At 43.3% G+C, this 19,998-nt stretch overlaps 1 protein-coding gene across 1 annotated transcript in view; it reads left to right on the forward strand.

Moving 5' to 3' along the window:
* Positions 1-19,998, forward strand: part of ENTPD5 (ectonucleoside triphosphate diphosphohydrolase 5 (inactive)) — a 53,620-nt gene that overhangs the window by 21,571 nt on the left and 12,051 nt on the right. Inside the window, 5 exon segments of the mRNA XM_032287902.1 lie at positions 9,194-9,471; positions 10,441-10,520; positions 13,134-13,277; positions 19,121-19,196; positions 19,451-19,486. Coding sequence (XP_032143793.1) covers positions 9,194-9,471; positions 10,441-10,520; positions 13,134-13,277; positions 19,121-19,196; positions 19,451-19,486 — 614 coding nt within the window.

Genomic DNA, 19,998 nt, shown 5'->3' on the forward strand with positions numbered 1-19,998 from the left:
CTGTGTTGCCATCTTTTTCACTGAGCCTTCTCTGTGACCCCAGCTTTGACATTTCAGAGCATAGTAACTGTGCTGCTTGACACACTTTCACTTTGTGGAGGTAATTTATGGGCATGTATGTTTTTTTTTTCCAACTTAGTATAGTTTCTAATTGTTTCTAAGATGATTTATCTTTGCATGCTGTACTTGTAAGCAGCAGTAAGCAATTGCTAATTTCTGGAATGGCCAAATGAATGAATTAATATGTGAATAAATAGGTTTCACATGCCCTATCCTTGTGCTGGTTTGGAGGGGAATTGGGAGTTGGACATGTGATATAGGCCGTGGTGGGACACTGGGAAAGTGGATGCTCCTTGCCCTATTCTGCCTGTGTATTCCATTAGCCTAATTGTACCAAATCGATTTGGGATTAAATTACTGGTGCCTAGCATATTCCAGGCCTAATATTAATACTTAGCTTTGGGAATACAAAAGGTATCATGCACCCCACCTTAGACATCCTTCAGACAGCAAGGTGTGTCATGGCTGTGGCCCTTTGTATTGAGGGGGTAAGTCTTTTTTTTTTTTTTTTTTTTGCTTTTTTGTAGGGGGTAGGTCTTAAGTTATATCCTCAAGTGAGGCATTGCTCACTCTGCTGCAGCCTGTCCTGAACTTAGTTTGTTAGACCTACCTTGGTTTGGCTTGGCTTGGGTCAGCTTACTTATGCACTGGGTGGTTTGACTATATTGGTTCCATAGTTCAGCTTACTGTTCAAAAATTTCATTCTAGTTACATTTTAAACTTGCCTTATGTTTAATTTTTAACTTGTTAAGCCTAGCTTAGCTGTGGAGCTCAGATGAATTGTCAGTGGGAGCTTTTACATTTCATTTTTTTTTTTTTTTTTGAGACGGAGTTTCACTCTTCTTACCCACGCTGGAGTGCAATGGCGTGATCTTGGCTCACCGCAACCTCCACCTCCTGGGTTCAGGCAATTCTCCTGCCTCAGCCTCCCAAGTAGCTGGGACTACAGGCGCACGCCACCATGCCCAGCTAATTTTTGTATTTTTAGTAGAGACAGGGTTTCACCATGTTGACCAGGATGGCCTCGGTCTCTTGACCTCGTGATCGACCCGCCTCGGCCTCCCAAAGTGCTGGGATTATAGGTGTGAGCCACTGTGCCCGGCCTACATTTCACTCTTTTTAGACCTTTTGGTGGACCTTTCTAATCACCTATCGCATTCCATTATTTTCCACTGTTGTGAAATACTGTGTCATTTTATCCAAGTCAATCAATAATGATGTTTGCTTAGGGAGGGAATAGAAAGACATAACTAAAAATCACATGTTACCATGGGAAAGGAAAATAAGTCCACTCCTTTTGAAATCTGATTGTCTGCTTCCAGAGCCATCTTTTCTCACACTGGCCCTCTTTATTCTGGTATGCTTCCAAGTATTTCAGCTATTCCAAGCTCTTAATACTTGAAGTTCTCAGAATTCTCCTTGTGTCATTTTCCCAGGATAATTCCTGCCTCTCATCCCTCAAGAAGCCTCCCAGTCCCTTCCTACCTCTACCTTTCCCCTTCCAACCTGAGTTTCTTGTCCCTTGTATCTGCTCCTATAGCACTTTGTGTGCATTTCTGTCAGAGGACTTACCACAGTAGGTTTACTTGCCTGGGTTGTTTGTTGCTGCTGCTGCTGCTGTTGTTGTTGTTTTTGAGACAGGGTCTTGCTCTGTAATCCAGCCTGCAGTGTAGTAATGCAATTATGGTTCATGCAGCCTTGACCTCCTACGCTCAAACTCTCCCACCTCAGCCTTCTGAGTAGCTGGGACTACAGTTGGCATGCCACCATGCCCGGCTAATTTTTTAAATTTTTGTAGAGAAAAGATTTCACTGTGTTGCCCAGGCTGGTCTTGAAAGCTCGGCCTCAAGTGATCCTCCTGCTTCAGCCTCCCAAAGTGCTGAGATTACAGACATGAGCCACCATGCCTAGCCATGTTTTCTCCAGTAAGATGACATTTCTTCTGCATCTGAGCCTATATCTGATTCCTCTGTATGTCAAGAACCTAGCACAAGTGGCTGGTATATATTAGATACTCAGTAAGTGCTTATTAATTAGACAGTTCAATGCCCAGGTCTCAGGTTTCTAAAGTCTGGGACTTTAGGAAAAAGAGACCAAGTTATATTCCAACCAGGTTTCTAACTTCTGTGTCAGGGATGGAAGGTATTGAGAAGTGCTATTAACTTTTCTATTTGGCTAACAAAAACACAGAAATGAGTTTCTGAGCAACTTCCGCCCTATAAGCGATAGTCCTACTAGTTGGCAGTTAACTATAATAAAAGTAGATGGACCACTTCTGTACCCAGAGAAAAGGTGAGTAAGGGAGGAGGGAAGGATAGAGAAGGGAGTGAGTTAGCAAAATGCCACACTGTTAGTTGCAAACTGGCACAAAGGTGAATGTGATTCATGAGGCTCGCTTGATTAAGAAGAGCTGAAACAGGAGCAAAGAGCAAAAGGCAGCCGGCAGCGAAAGCAAGGACTCTGCGAACAGGCAGACACAAGCAGGTGAGCACACGAATGGGGCCCAGGTCCTCTGGGATTGTGGTCTCAGGCTTCCAGTGACATGGAAGAAGAGAAACCAGAGTGTGATGCTCTGGGAAGGCTGAGTGGGGAGGGATTCATGTTTACTCCATGTATAAAGAGACACGAGACCATAGAAGGAGACATAGTGACAAACACTGGCTGGCACCAGAGTCTCAACAAAAAGAATTAGAAATGGGGCTTTTTGGGGGGTGAATAAGAGATAGTGAGCAAGAGATAATGAGAAGGCCAATTCTGAAAGGAGTGGATTTAAATGTACTGATGTGTGCATACCTCCCTAGTCTACAAAAAGTACACCTATCTGCACTGTTTTGAGTAACGTATAAAACTTGACACATTTGGATTAATGTCACCTTTATATAACTGACAAATGTCTGGAAAACCTTCACTGGAAGCTTGGAATTATGATTTTTTTCAGTGGCTGGGTAATCTTTTGGAAAGCAGTCAGCTATTTTTATTTTTATATATTTTTTTGAGATAGAGTCTCGCTCTGTCACCCAGTCTCGCTCTGTCACCCAGGCTGGAGTACATTGGCGTAATTACAGGCCTGAGCCACTGTGCCTGACCGGCCGTTACATTTTTATTAAATGGGTGAGATCTAGTGCCTGAATTTACTGGGTTATTGTTTATCCCTTTGGAGTATTCAACATCTACGATGTGCACACACCACTATTCTGGCACCAGGAGCACATAAAAAACAGCTAAAAATTCCTGCCTATGGGGCAGGCAAGGTGGCTTACGCCTGTAATCCCAGCACTTTGGGAGGCTGAGGCGGGTGGATCACTTGAGGCCAGGTGTTTGAGACCAGCCTGGCCAACATGGCAAAACCTCACCTCTATTAAAAATACAAAATTAGCCAGGCATGATGGCACATGCTTGTAATCCAGCTACTTGGGAGGCTGAGGCACAGGAATCGCTTGAACCTGGGAGGCAAAGTGTGTTGCAGTGAGGTGAGATTGCACCTCACTGCCTGGGCAATAGTGCGAGACTCTATCAAAAAAATTTTTTTCTGCCTACCTATTTATACTTCACATAGTGGGTGGAGGTGGCAGGAAACAGGAAATATGAAAATAAAAGTAAATTATATAATGTGTTAGATGGTAAAAAAAAAAAAAAAAAAAAAAGTCCTGTGGAGAAAAACAGAAAAGGAAGGTAGAAAAACATGTATGTGGTCAGATGGGTTATAATTTTAAATAAGGTGGACAAGAAAGGTCTCACTGAGAAGGTGACATACTGAACAAAGATTTTAACATAATGAATGAGCAAGCTGTGCAGACTAGGGTTGTGGAAAATAGGATGCCATTCTATAAATGTAATCCATTTAAAAATAACTAATGTGCTGGGCACTGTGGCTCACACCTGTAATCCCAGCTCTTTGGGAGGCTGAGGCAGGTGGATCACCTTAGGTTAGCAGTTCGAGACTAGCCCGGCCAACATGGTGAAAACCCATCTCTACTAAAAATACAAAATTAGGTGGATGTAGTGGTTATGTGCCTGTAATCGTAGCTACTATGGAGTCTGAGACAGGGGAATTGCTTGAACTTGGGAGGTGGAGGTTGCAGTGAGTCAAGATTGCACCACTGCACTCCAGCTTGTGTAACAGAATGAGACTTCATCTCAAAAAAAAAAAAATTTAAAATAACTAATGCCTAATGCCATTTTAAAATAATCTTAAAAGTACAGTTGGAAGTGGTGTTAGAATGTAGTTACTGAGAGCAGAAAGGGGCATTCTATTTGTTCATCTGTTGCTTTCTCTGAAATCTATTGTTTGGCTTTACACTGAACACCTGGTATGACTCTGCAGATTTTTGTTTTTTCCGTGAAAACAGATATCTATGATGCTTTTTTTCCTCTCTTGAAATCTCTGGAAGAAAAATATTTACTTAATAGAAATAGAAGCGGGAGAGGTTCTTCAAAAACCACAGTGGTATATTAATACAAAATATGGGTGACCTCTGAAGAAACTGCAGTCACAGAGAAGAGAAAGGCTGCTGCGTAGAATGCCTCTAATTCACTTTCCGAGGGAGAAGAGGGACCAAGAGTTGGACAAAGCAAGGAGCTGTTAGCACTCAGAATCTGAAGAGTTGTTTCCATTCTGAATTACTTAGTTTGATTTGATCTGCATGTCTAGCTCATTTGCTGTAAAAGAATCAGCCAAAGGGAGTGATTTAAGATGTGAATCTGGCCAGGCAGCTATCTTGTGTCAGTGATTTCGTGGGATGAAGTTTCCAAATGTAGTGTAGTTTATTTTGAGATAGAGTCTCACTCTGTCTCTCATGCTGGAGTGCAATGGCACAATCTTGGCTCACTGCAACCTCCTCCTCCGAGGTTCAAGCGATTCTCATGCCTCAACCTCCCAAATAGCTGGGATTACAGGCCTGCACCACCATGCCTGGCTAAGTTTTGTATTTTTAGTAGAGACGGGGTTTTGCCATGTTACCCAGGCTGGTCTCGTACTCCTGACCTCAAGTGATCCACCCGCCTCTGCCTCTCTTAAGTATTGAGATTATAGGCATGAGCCACCACACCCAGCTGCAATTAACTTTAATTTTTTTGTTATTGTTTGTTTATTTGTTTTTTTGAAACAGTCTTGCTCCACCGTTCAGGCTGGAGTACAGTGGGACAGTCTCCACTCACTGCAGCCTTTGCCTCCCAGGTTCAAGCAATTCTCTTGCCTCAGCCTCCCGAATAGCTGAGGCTACAGACGTGTGTTTTTTTGGATTGTTTGTTTTTGTTTTTGAAACGAAGTTTCGCTCTTGTTACCCAGGCTGGAGTGCAATGGCGCAATCTCGGCTCACTGCAACCTCCGCCTCCTAGGTTCAAGCAATTCTCCTGCCTCAGCCTCCTGAGTAGTTGGGATTACAGGCACATGCCACCATGCCCAGCTGATTTTTTTTTTTGTATTTTTAGTAGAGACAGGGTTTCACCATGTTGACCAGGATGGTCTCGATCTCTTGACCTCGTGATCCACCCGCCTCGGCCTCCCAAAGTGCTGGGATTACAGGCGTGAGCCACCGCGCCCGGCTTAATTTTTTTGTATTTTAATAGAGATGGGGTTTTGCCATGTTGGCCAGGCTGGTCTCAAACTCCTGACCTCAAGTGATCTACTCACCTTGAACGCCCAAAGTGCTGGGATTATAGGAGTGAGCCACCATGCCCAGCCTAATTTGCTTTATTTTATGTTATATGTCACCTGTGGGGAGGGAAACATTTTGATAAATTCTAGATAATCAACAAAGTTGAGATGATTGAGAATCCTTAATCTGTACCCAAATATATGAAGTATTTTGCTAGAGCTGAAGGGCCCGGGAAACTTTGGAATCAGATCTTGTCACTTAACCAGTAAACTGACTTGCATAAGAGATCCAGAGATGAAAGCTGGATCAGAAGACCCAAAACTGTTCAAAGTATATGAAGTGTAAGTCAGGGGGCCTTACCTTAGAGGATAGAAAAGGCGTTATTAATACCAGAAGAAAATGGCAGGGAAAATCTATTTATATACATACATATATTCTATATATTTTATTTTTATTTTAAAAATATTTTCATATATATCTTATATGTAAATATATAGAGCAGAAAAATTAGCCAGCAGACAGTTGGCAATTTCTGGAGATGTTTTTGGTTATCACAACTGGCTGTGGGTGGAGAGGTGGGATGTGCTGCTGACCTCTAGTGGGTAGAGGCTGGGAATACTGCTAAATATCCTACCTTACACAGGACAGGACCTACATCAAAAACCTATCCAGCTCTAAATGTCTTTTGTTTTTTGGTTGTTGTTGTTGTTTTTTATTTGAAACAGAGTGTGGCTCTGTCACCCAGGCTGGAGCACAGTGGTGCAGTCTTGACGCACTGCAGCCTCCGCCTCCCGGGTTCAAGCGATTGTCCTGCTTCAGCCTCCCAAGTAGCTGGGATTACAGGTGTGCACCACCACACCTGACTCATTTTTGTATTTTTAGTAGAAACAGAGTTTTACCATGTTGGCCAGGCTGGTCTCAAACTCCTAACCTCAAGTGATCCACTGGCATTGGCCTCCTAAAATGCTGAGATTACAGGTGTGAGCCACTGCCCCAAATGTAAATAGTGCTAAGATTAAGAAACCCTGACCTTGAGGAACTCCAATTCTCTTTTACCGTTGAAATCATAGGACACAGTCTGAACGTTACAGGAGGCCAGGTACAAACCACCAAAACAAAAAGCACTTCATTTTTGTTTGCTTCTCATTTAATGTCCATCCTGAAAAAAAGACGGAGGAAAAAAAAGTTGCTAATAAAGCAACTGTGTAGGATGGATTCTGTGATTCCATTGAATACTACCAAGTGGTTTTTCTTCCCTTTTTTTTTGAGATGGAGTCTCTCTCTGTCGCCCAGGCTAGAGTGCAGTGGTGCAATCTAGACTCACTGCAACCTCCACCTCCTGGATTCAAGCAATTCTCCTGTCTCAGCCTCCTGAATAGCTGGGACTACAGGCACATGCCACCATGCCCGGCTAATTTTTGTACTTTTAGTAGAGATGGGGTTTCATCATATTGGTCCCGCTGGTCTCAAACTCCTGACCTCAAGAGATCCACCCACCTCGGCCTCCCAAAGTGCTGGGATTACAGGCATGAGCCAACGTGCCCAGCCACAAGTGTTTTTTATCATAGGTTTCAAGAACATTCAAACTCACTATAATGACTTTGTTGAGGAATGATGAAAAAAAAAAAAAGCCTTCTATACATTTAAAAAATTATTTCCCAGTGATAACAGATCTGGCCAGGTGAAGTGGCTCACACTTGTAATCCCAGGACTTTGGGAGGCCAAGGCAAGTGGATCTCTTGAGCCCAGGAGTTCAAGACCAGCCTGGGTGACATGGCAGAACCCCATCTCTACCCGCCCCCCCAAAAAAAGCCAGGTATGGAGCACACATGTGTAATCCCCAACTACTCGGGAGGCTGAGGTGGAAGGATCATTTGAACCCGGGAGATAAAGATTGCAGTGATCTGTGATTCTGCCACTGCACTGCAGCCAGGGTGACAGAATAAGTCCCTGTCTCAAAAAAAAAAAAAAAAAAAAAGGTGGGGAGTGAAGAAAGAAGGAGGGAGAAACGGATATTTATATTCTAAAGAGAAAACCATCAAAATGGAAAGGAGAAATTAGACTCAACAATAGGAACAGAGTGACAGAGAGCCTTTGAGTATGTGAGATCCACCCTATAATTACTATTTTTTATTTTTAAAAAAAACAAGGTCTTGCTTTGTCACCCAGGCAAGAGTGCAGTGGCCAGATCATAGCTCACTGTAACCTTGAGCTCCTGGACTCAGGAGATCTTCCAACCTCAGGTTTCCAAGTACCTGGGACTACAGGCATGTGCTACCATACCTGACTTACTTATTTGTTGAGATGAAGTCTTGCTGTCACCCAGGCTGGAGTGCAGTAGCATGATCTCTGCTCACTGAAACCTTTGCCTCACAGGTTCAAGCAGTTCTTCTGCCTCAGCCTCCTGAGTAGCTGGGATTACAAGCGTGTACCACCATGCCTGGCTAATTTTTGTATTTTTAGTAAAGACAGGCTTTCACCATGTTGGCCCAGCTGGTCTTGAACTCCTTACCTCACGTGATCCACCTGCCTCGGCCTCCGAAAATGCTGGGATTACAGGCGTGAGCCACCATGCCAGGCCTATTTATTTTTTTTAGAGACAGGGGTTTTGCTGTGTTACCCAGGCTGATCATGAACTCTCAGGCTCAAGCAATTCTTCTACCTGGGCCTCCCAAAGTGCTGGAATTATAGGCAGGAGCCACTGTTCCTGGCCCCCACCCTATAATTAAAAGCAAAGCATGGGTCAGTATGTTAAGTGAAACATGCCAGGCTCAGAAAGATATATACTGCATGTTCTCACATATAGGAACTAAAAAAGTTGATCTCATGGAAGTAGGGTAGAATCACAGTTACCAGAGGGCCTGGGAAGGGTAGTGGGGTGTGGAGAGATGAAAAGAACTTGTTTAATGGGTATAAACTTAAAATTAGAAGGAATAAGTTCTAGTGTTTGATAGTTTAATAATTAGAGTTAACAGTATTTTATTGTATATTTCAAAATAGCTAGAAGATTTGAAATGTTTCCAACACAAAAAAATGATAAATGTTGTAATAGATATCCTAGATACTCTGATCATTACACATTGTCTGCATATACCAAAATCACATGTATTTCATAAATTTTTTTCTTAAATCTTTTTTTTTTTTTTTTCATTTTAAAGAGACAGGGTTTCACCATGTTGGCCAGGGTAGTCTCGAACTCCTGGCCTCAAGTGATCCATCTACCTCAGCCTCCCAAAGTGCTGGGATTACAGGCATGAGCCACTGCGCGCAGCCATATTTCATAAATATGTACAATTATTTTGTATTAATTTTTAGAAAGGAAAGTATGGGAAAATCTATCTTTAATTCCAACTTCCTTTTGTAACCAGATACCCTTTGGGAGAGGTGCTAAGAGCCCACGTTACCCTGGTTTAGCTTGTTGTACAGGTTATTAGAGTAGAGAAGAATTGGGCATGGGAATGTTTCTTCTCTCACAGGTGTAACTAAAAAAGCTGGTTGGTCTAACTTGATTATCTTTGTCCTATAAGCCTCTGCAGGTGTGTGAGCAGGATTGCTTCTGCAACAAAAGCTTCCACCCAGCCACATCTTGGGAAGAGAATGGCCACTTCTTGGGGCGCAGTGTTATTTATGCTGGTGGTATCCTGTGTTTGCAGCGCTGTCTCCCACAGGGACCAGCAGACTTGGTTTGAGGGTATCTTCCTGTCTTCCATGTGCCCCATCAATGTGAGTGCCAGCACCTTGTATGGAATTATGTTTGATGCAGGGAGCACTGGAACTCGAATTCATGTTTATACCTTTGTGCAGAAAATGCCAGGTGAGTGCAACTGGGACCCTTACCAGAGTCTGTAAATCCATACTTCAGCATCTGTTCCCAGAAACAAATATGCTGAGAGGTTTTTTTCTGTGAATTACAGAATTGCATACATAGTGCATGTCTTTTTTCAGAGAACTTTGGAGTATAATTGAACACATGGTTTATTTGTTTTGTTTTGTTTTTTTCATTTTTATTTTTTAATTTTTTTGAGTCAAGGTCTTGCTTTATTGCCCGGTCTGGAATATAGTGGTATGATGACAGATCACTGTAACCTCAATCTCCTGGGCTCAAGCAACCCTTCCACCTCAGTCCTCCGAGTGGGACTACAGGCTTGTGCCACCATGCCCAGCTAATTTTTAAATTTTTTGTAGAGTCCTGCCCAGGCTTGTCTCAAACTCTTGGGCTCAAGTGATCCTCCCACCTTGGCCTCCCAAAGTGCTGAGATTATAGGAATGAGACAGCATGCTTGGCCAGAACACATGGTTTAATTCAATGTGAAATTAGAGATCTGGGCTGCCTGTAATCTGAAACCTATGTGTTCAAAAAAATAGCTGTAATTTGTTCTTCCTCCTCTCTAAACATGGGATACTCCAGGGATCCATAATATTCAGAATATGGGGAGTGGTTTTGGGAGAAGGATCACATGAGAGTTTCACTGCCATCCTTAGACAAAAGGCTAGGGGACTCTGAAGATTAACTTTCTCTGAATTGTTAGTGTTTTTTCCTCAGGTCACTTATGGAGCCTGGGGAAAGGAGTAGGAGCTAGATGTCCACCAGAGAAATGGTAGCGGGACCCTCAGAGATTGCTCTAGTCCCGCTTTCCAGTTCTCCTGCAAGACATTCCTCACAAGTGGGATCATTTGGGATAACTGCGGGGAAGTCATAGGAAAGCTTACAGAGCCCAGCATCTGAAGCTGCCTAACTTTTGGTAACCAGCTCTCTCTCTGTTTTGTTCCATGGACAAAATAGGACAGCTTCCAATTCTAGAAGGGGAAGTTTTTGATTCTGTGAAGCCAGGACTTTCCGCTTTTGTGGATCAACCTAAGCAGGTGAGTTTCTTATGATTTGATGTTTAGATTCTCCATGCCTTGATCATTTGACCACACCACTGCTGTTAAATATTTCATGCTATTCACTAATGAGATTGAGGTCATGTGTGAGATCAGCTTTCTCTCCTCAGCTTATCTCCTGGATAACATTAATTATATTTCCCAGGGTCTTGAGGGCTGGGTGGAAGAAGCCTAGAAAATTGGTATGGTCATGCAAGGATGACACTAGCTTTTTTTTTTTTTCTTTTTTTTTTGAGACGGAGTTTCGCTTTTGTTACCCAGGCTGGAGTGCAATGGCGCGATCTTGGCTCACCGCAACCTTCGCCTCCTGGGTTCAGGCAATTCTCCTGCCTCAGCCTCCTGAGTAGCTGGGATTACAGGCACGCGCCACCATGCCCAGCTAATTTTTTGTATTTTTAGTAGAGACAGGGTTTCACCATGTTGACCAGGATGGTCTCGATCTCTTGACCTCGTGATCCACCCGCCTCGGCCTCCCAAAGTGCTGGGATTACAGGCGTGAGCCACCACGCCCGGCCTGACACTAGCTTTTAAGAGATTTCTTGGCTGGGCATGGTGCCTCATGCCTGTAATCCCAACACTTTGGGAGGCCGAGGTGGGTGAATCACAAGGTCAAGAGATCAAGACCATCCTAGCCATGATGAAACCCCATCTCTACTAAAAATAGAAAAATTAGCCAGGTATGGTGGCATGCACCTGTAGTCCCAGCTACTCCGGAGGCTGAGGCGGAAGAATTGCTTGAACCCAGAAGGCAGAGGTTGCAGTGAGCCGAGATTGCGCCACTGCACTCTAGCCTGGTGAGAGAGCAAGACTCCACCTTAAAAAAAAAAAAAAATTTCTCCGTATGTATTCACTGTTTAAAATTTTGAGTTGAAGCCATCAGTGTGCATTTGGTCATGTAAATGCAGAAGATAGAAATGAAGTTCTATAGGGCATGTTGTATAAACACGGCAATTGAAGGGATGGAGACCAGTGAATTTCATTTCAGAGTGCCTTGATGCAGGATGGAACCATGCCTATACTTGAGAAATTAGGCAACAACCCATGAGAACAAAAACCTTTGACGGTAGAAGATGAATAGAGTTTGCAGCGACTATATTTCACATTTGAGCACCTACACATACTACATTCTGTGTGTCTGAGACCAACAAAATAGAATAAGGCAGAATGTTAAACTTGGGGAACAAATGTAAAGGTATTGTTCACTGTCACAAGAATAATCATTATTCAAATGCCTGATGTTAAAAATAATTTGCATTTGGAGAACTGAAAGGGTGTGTTTTCTTACTTCAGTAGCACATGGATAGCAAATCTACTGGAAAAATTAGGGTCTGTTGAAAGCAGCTATATTATCAGAAACTGACTTGCATTTAGAAAAGGTGATTGTGTTGTAGTTGCTAACAATAATGATCAAAAAACAGTCAGATATCAGAATAAAAGTTGACTCAGAAACAGTGGATTTAAAATAATGGTTTTCATTTATTACAGATTGAGCATCTACTGTGTGCCATATATATAGGTGCTGGTGATACAAAAATGAGCCTGACATGTTCTTTAGGAGAGCATAAAAAATGTTGCAACATTACTGCCACACCTTATGTGGCAACTACACTCACTATGCCTCATACACACAATAGTTAGTGGTGGTTGGAGGCATATCTCCCATCCCACACTTGAGGAAACCAAGTCCCAACAAGGCCAAGTGATCTAAGTTAGGCCACAGGGTTAGCATGCAAGTCTTCTGTCTCTAATGCCTGTGTTTTCTTCACTATACCCAATTCTCCAGCCTAAAGCTGATTTATATGAAACATGAAATAATCAACTAAAATGACCGTAATATAAAAGAATAATTTGGCCTGGCACAGTGGCTCATGCCTATAATCCCAGCACTTTGGGAGGCTGAGGCAGCTGGATCACTTGAGGTCAGGCATTCGAGACCAGCCTGGCCAACATGGTGACACTCCATCTCTACTAAAAAATATAAAAATTAACTGGGTGTGGTGGCACTCGCCTGTAATCCCAACTATTTGGGTGGCTGAGGCACGAGCATCACTTGAACCCGGGAGGCGGAGGTTGCAGTTAGCCAAGATCATGCCACTGCACTCCAGCCTGGGGAACAGCAAGACTGTGTCTCAAAAAAAAAAAAAGAATTAGGATTGTCAAAATGAAATGGATTCTCCTTTTTTTTTTTGAGATGGAGTCTTGCTCTGCTTTGCAGGCTAGAGTGCAGAGGCATGAGCTTGGCTCACTGCAGCCTCTGCCTCCTGGGTTCAAATGATGCTGCTGCCTCAGCCTCTCGAGTAGCTGGGACTATAGGCATGTGCCACCAAGCCCAGCTTATTTTTGTGTTTTTTAGTAGTAATGGGGTTTTGCCATGTTGGTCAGGCTGATCCCGAACTCCTGACCTCAAGTGATTCAATTCTCCTTCTTCAAAGTGGCCCACTTCTCTAGGTTTCTCCTGCTACAGAGCATAGAGGGGTTGGAGCCCTGTGCCACCTCCCTCCTCTTGCTCCCACAAAGTATGCTGACAGAATAGACCAGTGCCAGCCACTAAATTGACTGTTCATCAGATGAATGGGTTGTCTTTTTTTTAAGGGTGCTGAGACTGTTCAAGGGCTCTTAGAGGTGGCCAAAGACTCAATCCCCCGAAGTCACTGGAAAAAGACCCCAGTGGTCCTGAAGGCAACAGCAGGACTGCGTTTACTGCCAGAACACAAAGCCCAGGCTCTGCTCTTTGAGGTAAGTTTTAAAACTGCATCTTGGATAATTCTGCCCTTTTCCCTATATGAATACTTTGAGTTTTTAGCCTTTTGGAATGTGACCACTACCTTCAATATTCCACCACTGCCAAAGCACTGTGATGATTCTGACCTCTTGTTATGTATATAGCTAATTATTTACATTTTGAACTATCACTCTTAAATGTATAGAGCTTTTTCTAAAAAATTTAAAGTACTTTCTATCTAGGATAGTCTTCATTCTTTTAACTTTTTAAAGCAGAATCAATTTTTTTAAAATCAACTTTATTAAGATAAACTTACGTACAATAAAATGTATCTATTTTAGCCCCAGCATTGTGGCTCACACCTGTAATCCTAGCACTTTGGGAGGCCAAGGTGGGCAGATTGCCTGAGATCAGGAGTTCGAGACAAGCCTGGTTAACATGGCGAAACCCTGTCTCTACTGAAAATATAAAAATTAGCTGGGCATTGTGGTGCACACCTGTAGCCCCAGCTACTTGGGAGGCTGAGGCAGGAGAATTGCTTCAACCTGGGAGGCGGAGGTTGCAGTGAGCTGAGATCATGCCATGGCACTCCAGCCTGCACAACAGAGTGAGACTCCATCTCAAAAAAAAAGAAAAAATTGTCTATTTTAGGTGAACACTTAAATGAGTTTTGACAAGTTATAGAAATTTCCTCATGCTCTTTCATAGTTTCTCTCACCCCTGAAACCAAGCAATCACTAATTTGCTTTCTGTCACTATAAATAAGTTTTGCTTATTCTTTCTTTTCATTTAAATTGAATCACAGTTTTTATTTTTATTTTTTTGGTCTGGCTTTTTTCCTCTCAGCATAAAGTCTTTGAGAAGAAGAATGGAATTTTAAAGTTTGAATTCTTTTTTTTAGATAATAGTCTTACTCTGTTGTGCAGGCTGGAGTGCCATGGCATGGTCTCAGCTCACTGCAACCTCCGCCTCCCAGGTTGAAGCAATTCTCCTGCCTCAGCCTCCCAAGTAGCTGGGGCTACAGGTGTGTACCACAGTGCCCAGCTAATTTTTATATTTTTAGTAGAGACAGGGTTTCGCCATGTTAACCAGGCTTGTCTTGAACTCTTGAGCTCAGGCAATCCACCTGCCTTGGCCTCCCAAAGTGCTAGGATTATAGGTACAGATGGGAGCCACCACACCTGGTCAAGTCATATATATATATTTTTTTCTTTTTTTTGAGACAGAGTCCCTCTCTGTTGCCCAGGCTGGAGTGCAGTGGCATGATCTTAGCTCACTGCAACCTCTGCGTCCTGGGCTTAAGCAATTCTTCAGCCTCAGCTTCCCGAGTAGCTGGGATTACAGGCACATGCCACCACACCTGGCTAATTTTTGTACTTTTAATAGAGACAGTTTCACTATGTTGGCCAGGGTGGTCTTGAATTCCTGGCCTAAAAGTGATCCACCCACTCCAGCCTCCCAAAGTGCTAGGATTACAAGCATGAGCTATTACACGCAGCCCCAAGTCATATATTTCAAACTCCTTTCTTATTCAAATAAAAAATTTAAGTATAGGGAATTTTGTTAAACTCAGTATTTTTATTTTTATTCTTATTTATTTATTTGAGAGATGGAGACTTGCTGTGTCACCCAGGCTGGAGTACAGTGGTATGATCTTGGGTCACTACAACCTCTGCCTCCCAGGTTCAAGGGTTCAAGTGATTCTCCTGCCTCAGCTTCCCAAGTAGCTGGGGCTACAGGTATGCGCCACCACTTTCAGCTAATTTTTGTATCTTTTAGTAGAGATGGGGTTTCACTATATGTTGCCCAGGCTGGCCTCAAACTCCTACCCTCAGGTGATCTGCCTCCCGAAGCACTGGGATTACAGGTGTGAGACATTGTGTCCAGCCAAACTCAATATTTGTAAATTTTATTGTACATATTTGTTATGCAATAACATGTAAGTTAATAAGATTTAAATTTCATGTTGTGAAGAATATAAGCAGAATCTCATAATAACAAAAAAATCTAGCTGGGTTCAGTGGTTCAAGCCTGTCATCTCAACATTTTAGGAGGCCAAGGCAGGAGGATTGCTTGAGGCCAGGAGTTTGAGACCAGTTCAGGCAACAAAGCAAGACCCCTATTTCTATAAAGAAAAGTAAGGCCGGATGTGGTGGTTCATGCCTGAAATCCTAGCACTATGGGAGGCCGAGGCAGGCAGATGACCTGAGGTCAGGAGTTTGAGACCGGCATGGCCAACATGTTTGAAACCCCATCTCTACTAAAAATACAAAAATTAGCTGGGTGTGGTGGCTCACATGTGTAGTCCCAGCTAGTCAGGGGGCTGAGGCAGAGGAGAATCGCTTGAACCTGGGAGGCGGAGGTTGTAGTGAGCTAAGATCATGCCACTACACTCAAGCCTGGGTGATTGAAAAAAAGAAAATTGAAACTAAAAGTCACAGCAGGCTGGGCACAGTGGCTCACACCTGTAATCCCAGTACTTTGGGAGGCTGAGGCGGGAGGATCACCTGAGGTGAGGAGTTCAAGACCAGCCTAGCTAACATGGTAAAACCCCATCTCTACTAAAAATACAAAAATTAGCCAGGTGTGGTGGCAGGTGCCTGTAATCCCAGCTACTCAGGAGGCCGAGGCAGGAGAATCACTTGAACCCAGGAGGTGGAGGTTGCAGCAAATTGAGATTGCACCATTGCACTCTAGCCTGAGTGACAAGAGTGAAACTCTGTCTCAAAAAAAAAAAAAAAAAATCACAGCAGAAAAGGACTTTGTATTACAGGTGTACTAATTCAGTCCCCTAAATCTGTTTTCCTCTGACTGTCATTACAGAGGACCTAAGTTCCTTATCCAAGGACAAGCAGCCTACTATGTCTCTGTGAGAACCTGAATCCTGATTCCTCATTTATTCAACATAAGAGTGCTTACTATGTACTAGGTGCTGGTGAAGTTACTGGAATACATTCAGCAGGGAACCAAAAAGACAAAAATGGCCTTTGCTTTCCTGGAGCTTACATTCTACTTTCAGGAAGACAGAAAATGAACAACTGAACAAGTCAAAAGAAAGTTATATCAGGTGCTATAGATGCTATGGAGGAAAAAAAAAAAAAAAAACAGGGAAAGGCAGGTAGGGAATCTTGTGATGGTGTGGGGGAAATGCTATTTCAAATAGGGCAGTCAAGGAAGATATCTTTGATGAACTTCAGTTGATCAGGGATTTGAGGGGGATGAAGCAGCAAGTTATACAAGACATTTGGCCGGACACAGTGGCTCACACCTATAATCCCAGCACTTTGGGAGTCAGGAGTCAAGACCAGCCTGACCAACATGGTGAAACCCTGTCTCTACTAAAAATACAAAAATCAGCTGGACGTGGTGGTGGGCACCTGTAATCCCAGCTACTCAGGAGGCTGAGGCAGGAGAATTGCTCAAACCCAGGAAGTGGAGGTTGCAGTGAGCCAAGATCAAGCCATTATACTGTAGCCGGGGTGATAGAGCTAGACTCCGTCTCAAAAAAAAAAAAAAAAAAACATTTGTGGGAAGAATATTCTAGGCTAAAGAAACAACAGGGGCAAAGACCAGAGGCAGGAATTTGCTTGATATGTTAGGAACAGCATCCAGGTCAACATAGCTGGAGAGGAATGAGTGATATGAGAGATAAATGGGAGGTAAAGTCAGAGAGGCAGGGCTAAGGGGTGCTTATCATGTAGGATCTCAAAGGCCAGTATAATCACTTTGCCTTTTTTTTTTTTTTTTTTGAGATGGAGTTTTGCTGTTGTTGCCCAGGCTGCAGTGCAATGGCTCTGTCTCCGCTTACTGCAACCTCCACCTCCCAGGTTCAAGCAATTCTCCTGCCTCAGGTGGGATTACAGGCATGTACCATCACACCTGGCTAATTCTGTATTTTTAGTAGAGATGGGATTTCACCATGTTGGTCAGGCTGGTCTCCAAATCCTGACCTCAGGTGATCGCCTGCACTTTGGCTTTCTCTATAAGAAGGAAGCCATGGCCAGGCTCAGTGGCTCACACCTGTAATTCCAGCATTTTGGGAGGCCAAGGTGGGAGAATCACAAGGTCAGGAGATCGAGACCATCCTGGCCAACATGGTGAAACCCTGTCTCTACTAAAAAATACAAAAATTAGCTGGGCATGGTGGCGCACACCTGTAGTCCCAGCTACTTGGGAGGCTGAGGCAGGAGAATTGCTTGAACCCAGGAGGCAGAGGTTGCAGTGAGCTGACATCGAGCCATTGCACTCCAGCCTGGCACCTGGCAACAGAGAGAGACTCTGTCTCAGAAAAAAAAAGAAGGAAGCCACTGGAAGGTTTTTTGATGGTTTTTTTGTTTGTTTTTAGACAAAGTCTTACTCTTGTTGCCCAGGCTGGAGTGCAATGGTGTGGTCTCGGCTCACCGCACCTTCTGCCTCCTGGGTTTAAGTGATTCTCCTGCCTGATCAGCCTCCTGAGTGGCTGGGATTACAGGTGCCCACCACCATTCTAATTTTTTTGTATTTTTAGTAGAGACGGGGTTTCACCATGTTGGCCAGTCTGGTCTTGAACTCCTAACCTCAGGTGATCCACCCACCTCTGCCTCCCAAAGTGCTGGGATGACAGGTGTAAGCCACCATGCCTGACTGCCACTGGAAGGTTTTGAGCCAAGGAAAGACGTGATTTGACATCTTTTTTTTTTTTTTTTTTTTTTTTGTTAAAAAAAACTCTCACTCCATTGCTGGAGTGCAGTGGCCCAATCTCGGCTCACTGCAATTTCTGCCTCCCAAGTTCAAGCGATTTCTCATGCCTCAGCCTCCCAAGTAGCTAGAATTACACCACACCCAGCTAATTTTTGTATTTTTAGTAGAGACGGGGTTTTACCAGGTTGGCCAGGCTGGTCTCAAACTCCTGACCTCAGTTTTACACGGGGATTACAGGCGTGAGCCACTGTGCTCAGGCAACATCCATTTTTAAAGCGCCATTCTGGCTGCTGTTTTGAAAATAAACTGAAGGATGGGGGAGAAAAGTGGAGGAGGCAAGAGCAGAAACTCTCTTGCTGTGCTTCATCCTGTTTACTTATCTGTCTTTTCTTTAAAAGTTTGTTTATAGATCACTTAACTGGTTTTGCCTGGTTGCAACAGTCCACAGGTGGTCATGTGATATGTTTCATCTCATCAGACATGAGAACAGCAAACAGACTAGAGTTCTTCCTGTTCCTATTTGGAGAATTCTTTTTTCTTTCCCTTGATAATTATATAATTATATAAACATAAGACATAACACCCATATCAGTGGCCTATATTATGGAGATGTAAGATGTTTTTGTAAGATTTTCATTCCCATCTCCTGAAACAGGATTCCTTAAGTCTAGATCTGGAGTCTCCCCATACTCTAGAGGCCCTAGTCATGTGCCAAAATCTGACAGGAGCTGGTAGTAGGATACCTCAGCCCTTAGGTGTGAACTCCTTCACCACGGTGGGTTCATGTCAGCTTATCTAAGGAATGGAGTGGGAAGGCTCCTCCTAGTTTCCAGTATATGTACAGGTAGAGTTCATCAGGTTTAGAAAGTTACAGGGTCCTGATTTGAGCTAGGGTTAAATGTATGCCTTTCCCTAGGTTCAGTTCATTTATACATTTAGATAGTTTGATTTAGCTTTACTTAAAGTCAAAGGAATCCCTATGTTTGTGTTTTTGCAAGAAATTGGTAATGGCTGGCCTAGTTTCTTCTCTCATTTCTTAGGGCAAAGGAATGAGTTTTGCCAAAATTTTATCTAGGGAAAATGGAGTCATTTTCTAAGTCTTATAGGATGCTGTCAAAATATGGAAATCTATTTTATTGCCTTAGGGAATCCTTTTTTAATTTTCCTTTTTCTCTAGGTAAAGGAGATCTTCAGGAAGTCACCTTTTCTGGTACCAAAGGACAGTGTTAGCATCATGGATGGATCCTATGAAGGTGGGAGAAGTGTTGATATGTGTTCCAGTGGGAGAGAGGCAGGGTCAGTGAAAGATCTAACCAGAGGAACTGGGGCCAGGGACAAGGTCCTGAAGAGAAAGGAATAAACAGGAGGAATGAGAAAGCAGGAAATAGACAGGGAGAAGGAAACATGTGCTGTAGACTTGAAATTTAGAGAGAAAAAAACAAGGATAGGTCAGGAAAGAGGAAAAAAAAATGCTCTGGGATGTAATCTTGTCTATCTTTCTTTTTAGGCATATTAGCTTGGGTTACTGTGAATTTTCTGACAGGTAATACATCCTCAATTTTACCTTTAGACCTTAACTAGCTTTTTATATGCATAGTCAGAAGAGTGAAAAGTGCTTTCTTTCATTCTGTATTGTTTCTTTTTCTTTAAAAAAGGAAAAGAGGCTGGGTGTGGCGGTTCATCCCTGTAATTCCGGTGCTTTGGGAGGCTGAGGTGGGCAGATCACTTGAGGCTAGGAGTTCAAGACCAGCCTGGCCAATATGGCAAAAACCCGTCTCTACCAAAAATACAAAAATTAGCTGGGTGTGGTGGTGTGTGCCTGTGGTCCCAGCTACTTGGGAAGTTGGAGAATCACTTCAACCCAGGGGGCAAAGGTTGCAATGAGCTGAGAGCAAAGATTGCGCCACTGTACTCCAGGCTGGACAGTAGAGCAAGACTGTCTCAAAAAAGGAGACTTCAAAATAAAAAAATAACCTGCTTCAAGGCCTCTGCTGCAACGAGAGTCCTGAGTTGACATTCACTTGCAACGTTGGGGCTGGGGAGCAGTGGAATATT

The sequence above is a fragment of the Sapajus apella genome, unplaced genomic scaffold (assembly GCF_009761245.1).
Source record: "Sapajus apella isolate SASKATOON/1434 unplaced genomic scaffold, GSC_monkey_1.0 scaffold20, whole genome shotgun sequence".
Taxonomy (NCBI): Eukaryota; Metazoa; Chordata; class Mammalia; order Primates; family Cebidae; genus Sapajus; species Sapajus apella.